We start from the raw sequence: 5779 nt of genomic DNA on the forward strand, positions 1-5779 counted from the left end.
GTATCCCTGACAGGAACACCATGCTCAGGAGATGGGCTACGGCTGTCACAGGATCCCTGACAGAATCACCATGCTCAGGAGATGGGCTACGGCTGCCACCCTATCACAGTGCTCAGGCTCTTACTGACATAAGGGAGTCCTTGCATATAAATATTTATTCGGTAAAGGAGACAGGAGGGCTTTGTTGTCACACAGGCATGCTCCAGTAAGCAAGTGGCACAGCGGTGCAGCGTAGGAAACACCATCCACGGTAAGTTCCCTGCCCAGCTAACGCCTGAGCATGCTTGGAGAGCAGTATGCAGAGAAGGTATTTTTGAGATCCCTTGCAATAGAAAGAAAGCATGGTACCCAACATCTAATCAAAAAGTAGAAAAATAACCTGGGCATAGACTACAAAGTATCAAAAAACATGACAGAAATTTGTTTATTTTAACTTAAGGTCTGTTAAGGGGATTAGTAGCAGCCAGATGGTGGTGGCACAGTCTTTTAATTCCAGCATTTGGGCAGCAGAGGCAGGCTGATCTCTGTGAGTTCGAGGCCAGCTTGGTCTACAAGAGCTAGTTCCAGGACAGACCCCAAAGCTACAGAGAAACCCTGTCTTGAACAAAACAACAACAACAAAAAAAAGATCAGTAGCAAAATATACGGCACTAGCATCATACAAGGAAATGTAAGGCCTTCTCAAGAGAATTCATGTAAGACAAGAAGGGGACATTTAACCTAAGTCCTTTAGTCCCAGCACTCGGGAGGTGGAGGCAGGTGGATCTCTAGGAGTTCAAGGCCAGTCTGGTCTACACAGCAAGTTCCAAGACAGCCAGGGCAGCTACACGAGAAACTCTGACTCAAACAAAACAAAACAAAGAAGAAAGGAAAGTTTTAGGAATATTTTCTAACTGCAAGCTCTCTGGTGAAACAAAATAAGCACAATCAAGCCAAGTCAGACCAGATTAAAAGATGTCCAGATTTAATTAGACACCTGCACTCCCAGGTGGCCCTGAGGGGAATGAGAACTCGTCAACTGTGACCACCAGAGAGAAAAAGGGAGGGAAAACCACGCGAGTAGTTTAAATAACCCTAACCCATGGGAGTGGTCTTGAACTTTCCTGGGGAGGGGGATCAAGGTTCGAGGGGTACAGGGGAAGGGCCTCCAAAGATGGAGGCCGGCAGAGGCTGGGATTTACAGAAAAAAAGGAAGGGGAAGAAAGAAAAAGTAAGTCCAAAGAGTTTATGATTTAGATTGAAATACTCTGGGGACGAAAAATAATGACCTTACAATTAAATAAGGACATAATCACAGTTTGTCACACTGCATCCCAGCCAACACTGGGATGCTGGTGCGCACCAGATTTGAATCCACACATCTCACTGGCCAGCCCTTCGCGAGAAGCCAGGCAGCGCGAGCACACTCCTTCAGGGCAACCCACCAGCACTGCCAGGTAAGGTTATCTGGCCTGCTCAACACAGCCTTATCACAGAGAAAAGGAAGTAGGAAAGAAAAAAAAAAAGGAGCAGGAAACAAAGAGACGGAAAAGGGAACTAGGGAGACAGAGGGTAGCAGCTGGAAGCAGCCACACAGGCACTTCAATCCAAAGCATCAACAAGCCCTGCTGAGTACTTACATTCCCTGGGGTCTGGCTGAAGGCAGGCGGCCCGTCACAAAGGTTTAGGGAAATTCCTAGCAAGAATAAGGCAGCTGCCCTTCCCCCCCCACACACACACACACTCTCCAAAGGGGCAGGGTGTCCAGCTGAAAACTATGACAGCAAGACAAGTGACTATGTCACACACAGGAAACACTTGAACACTATGATGACTCTCCTTACAACTCCTAGAATTAGGAACTTAAAAATCCCATAAACCACACAGTGCCTGAGGCAGTTGTTGGACGAAAACACGCAGTCCATTGCGAGTCGCGCCCAGACACCTAAACCAAACAGCACTTTGGCGCACTTCAAAGTAACAAGCTGTTACTGAAAAATATCAGCATGTTAAACGTGGCAGTGCAAAAACACATACACAGACACGCACGGAACACACAAACCAATCACATACACACATATGTATTACTCAGACAGTCTGCATGAAAAGTCAGATGAAATAATACTGGTTTATAAAGGTTTATAAAGACAAACTTTCTAACTCTTTGACCCACAAAGGTCAAGTTACTTAGTTAATTCAGTCAACCACACAGGCTCAAAGAGGAAACACAACCCCTCAAAACCAAAAATCTAGACAGTGTGTGTGCATGTGTAAAGTACATGAGTAACAAACTCATGAGCATATAACATATTGTATGTCAGGTTTATAAGTGCACACAGTGTGAACTTATAATGAAGGGTTACTAGGGTTAAAATTCTACCTTACAAATTAATCGCAAATAGAAAACAGTACAAGTAAAATATGGTTTTATTTATATTTTTAATAACTCATTATGCTTGAAACTCATACCAAAGACAAACACCGACGGCAAGTAAGCAGAAAATGAAGTGTCCTACCGGGGCACACAATAGGAACGATTCCTAAACCCACTTCGTAAACACTGGATATTTTCTTTAGCATTTGTAAACCGTCACCCATACCAGTTTCACAGCAGCGCTCTTCATTGTAGTCAATATTTCAATCGAAACCCACAACCTACTCTGGCCACATCCCCATTATGATTCTATTCTTGGCGATCTCACTTGAGTTGCTGTCTTAGGAATAAAATAGAAAGCCGCGGTGCACGGGATCTCTAAGATTCACCTGGCCACTAAGATCCAGACCATGAACGAACGCTCCCTTCCCCCAACCAAGCAGAAAGGCAGCACTCTACAGTTTCGGGACTCCTAGTAAGACGAATATCTACATCCAAACACTGTGGCCATTGGCTCAAAGACCACCAAGAATCCTAACTGGCAGGTAGGAAGACGTCTCAAGTCACGGTCCCACCTGAACCCCATCACTTCCAGGATCTGGCGGTGACCCTGAGGCCAGCGCGCTGCCTGAGTGGTCCTCCCAGCACCTCCGCCGGTTCTCGCTCCCCTTCTCCTCCCCAGTACACTCGCACGCGACTGCGCACACCCGCTCGAGCACGCCGGAGCACACTCGCTCACACTCACGCTCCAGCGAAGAGGCCCCTTTGCCCGCTCCGCGCTCGTGAGTGGCTCCCAGGCTCGGCCACCGAAGCGTGTCGGGTCGGGGTCGCCCAGACGCCGCTCCGAGGCTCCGCGCGGTCGCCGGGAGCCTGCCACCGCCTACCTTGCTCGCCGCGGTCCATGTCTGTGCCACCTCGCTCCCGGCGCTCCGCCCGCCGCGCTCCTCCGCGCCGCTCCGCGCTCCGCCCGCGGCCGCCGCGCAGTCCCCACCCCGGGCGTTGGCGCCGCCCTCCCGGGAGCCGGTCCCGGGCGTCACCGACCACCTGACCGCGACCTGTGCGCTCCGCCACGTCGGCGCGGGCGGCGGCGCCGGGCAGGAGTCCTGAAGGTCGGGAAAGGCCAGGGAGGGGCTGAAAAGGGAAGGAAAGGGGACTCCGAGGCTGGGCAAACAGCTGCGAGTCGGTGGCGTTTGCTCTTCGCTCGCAAGTTTGCGACGCCGAAAGTTTCCTCCCAGGCTTCTGGCCTCGCGACTGCCCCTTTCTCGGCCCCTGTGCACCTGCTCGAACGGAAAACACTGTTTGCAAGGTGGAACGAGTCATTTGGGTGACTTAGTGTTCTTGAACCATAGCCATACTTGATTCAGAGTAAATTCTTATTACTGTTGAAGTGTTTATGCGTGTGTGTATGTATGTATATGTATATATCAACATTAAGGTAAATTTGGCATGGAAGGAAATACTATAATATGAAAAAGAATTCGAACTACATACGTCTGGGAGTGTAGCTTAGTGTTAAAAGTGTAGACGTAGCATGTTCGAAGATGATACATTTGAGACTAGCATGGAATATAACAAGATGCAAGACCCTGTCTCAGATTTTAAAAAGAACGCTTGCCTTATCCCTTCATCTCTTGAAGAGTTTACATACTCATTCATGTATGGAAATGTTCTCGTTTTTCTTCCTGTTTGGGAACCCGCGTGTCGCACCGCTGAAATTCTGCCTAGGCAGGACCTTGTAGCTGGAGATAGCTCTCCAGGAATAAGCAAGGTTGGCCTAGTTGGGGCTCTGTGTGTCAACTTGACACAAGCTAGTGTCATCTGACAGGAAGGAACCTCAGCTGAAAAAATGCTTCCTTGAGATACAGCTGTGAGGCCTTTTCTCATTTAGTGACCAATGGGGAAGGCCCTGCCCATGTTGGGTGGTGCCATCCCTGGGCTGCTGGCCCTCCGTTCCCTAAAGTTAGATAAGCAAGTCATAGAAAGCAAGGCAATAAGCAGCTGCTCTCCATGGCCTCTGTCTCAGCTACTGCTTCTGGGATCCTGCCGTTTGAGTTCCTATTCTGTCTTGCTTCAGTGATGAACAACAATGCTCCAGTGAAAGACAAATACCCCCCCCCCAACTTGCTTTTTGGTTACGGTGTTGCACAGCAATAGAAATCCTAACTAAGACAGGCTCCAAGAAACTATTTAAAGAAAAGGACAGAGATCCCTTCTTGGCTGCATGTAAAAGAATAATTTCAGCACTAGGGAAGAAGAAGGAGGACTACAAATTTGGAGTCAACCTGGGCTACCAAGGGCAGAGAGAGAGAGAGAGAGAGAGAGAGAGAGAGAGAGAGAGAGAGAGAGCACATTTTCCACTTTACTTTCAGGAGCAATGAGGACAGTGTAACTAGAAGGAAGGAAGCCAAGGATGGCTGGCAGAGACAAAGGCAGAATGGTTCTGGTCATGTAGACCTGAATTCTACCAAAGAAAGATCAATGCCTGCTTTGTAAAATCATTATTATTTTGGCTCCTGTTACATGGCTCAAGTGCAACCCTGATACACCAGGGCATTTTGCAACCTAATCTGTTAAGCCTGGCATGGTGGTGCCACACTGATAGTCCTGGTAGCTGGGAAATGGAGGCAGTAAGATTAGGAGGTCGTGCTCACATTTGGATACATAAAAACTTAGACGTCAGCCTGAGCTCCAAGAGACCCTGTCTCAAGAGCAGAGACAAGGAGCGGGAGAGGCTGCTTAGCTGGGGGAGCTTCCCTAGCACGCGTGAAGCCCCGGGGTTATAGCTGTGTACCACATCAGGCTTACTGTGTGACCTAGGCTGGCCTCAAATATATTATCTCCCAAAGTAGGGACATGCGACACAGTAGCCAGGTAGATTGTTTTATAAACTAATCCATTGCTGAAATCTCTACAAGAAACAGTAGATTTTTTTTTCAAAATCTTCACTGAATGACTTAAAGACTAGGGACTTCCAGTATGGATGGCTGACTTAGATAGGGTGGGTTTGGCAGGCACAGTTCCCTGCCACTAAATGAATAAATAAACAAACAAAAAACATTATGTACGTGAAAATTTAGTACTCTGCCCTCATCATGCATACCTCCCCAACCTGAAAGCCATCAGAGATCATACAAAGTATAGAGACATCTGGATGCTTTCTGCCGTGACACCCCTAAGTTTGGGGCAAGGATGCTGTCTAATTAGGGTTTCTATTGCTGTGAAGAGACACCATGACCACAGCAACACTTATAAAGGAAAACATTTAATTGCGACTGGCCTACAGTTCAGAGGTTCAGTCCACTATCATCACGGCCGGAAGCATGGCAGCATGTGGGCAGACATGGTGCTGGAGAAGGAGCTGAGAATCCCACGTGATCTGTGGCAGCAGAAGTGAACTGCCACACTGGCTGTGACTTGAGCATCTGA

The 5779-nt window shown here is 48.2% G+C and overlaps 1 protein-coding gene across 3 annotated transcripts in view; it reads right to left on the reverse strand.

Annotated features, from left to right (window-relative positions):
- Positions 1-3653, reverse strand: part of Tpd52 (tumor protein D52) — a 97011-nt gene extending 93358 nt beyond the window's left edge. For all 3 annotated transcript variants that reach the window (XM_005361802.3, XM_005361801.3, XM_005361800.3), the window contains exon 1: positions 3238-3653. In XM_005361802.3, coding sequence (XP_005361859.1) covers positions 3238-3256 — 19 coding nt within the window. In that variant the 5' untranslated portion in view covers positions 3257-3653. The remainder of the gene's footprint in view (positions 1-3237) is intronic.
- Between the last annotated feature and the right edge of the window lie 2126 nt (positions 3654-5779).

The sequence above is a fragment of the Microtus ochrogaster genome, linkage group LG5 (genome assembly GCF_000317375.1).
Source record: "Microtus ochrogaster isolate Prairie Vole_2 linkage group LG5, MicOch1.0, whole genome shotgun sequence".
In the NCBI taxonomy this organism is placed as follows: domain Eukaryota; kingdom Metazoa; phylum Chordata; class Mammalia; order Rodentia; family Cricetidae; genus Microtus; species Microtus ochrogaster.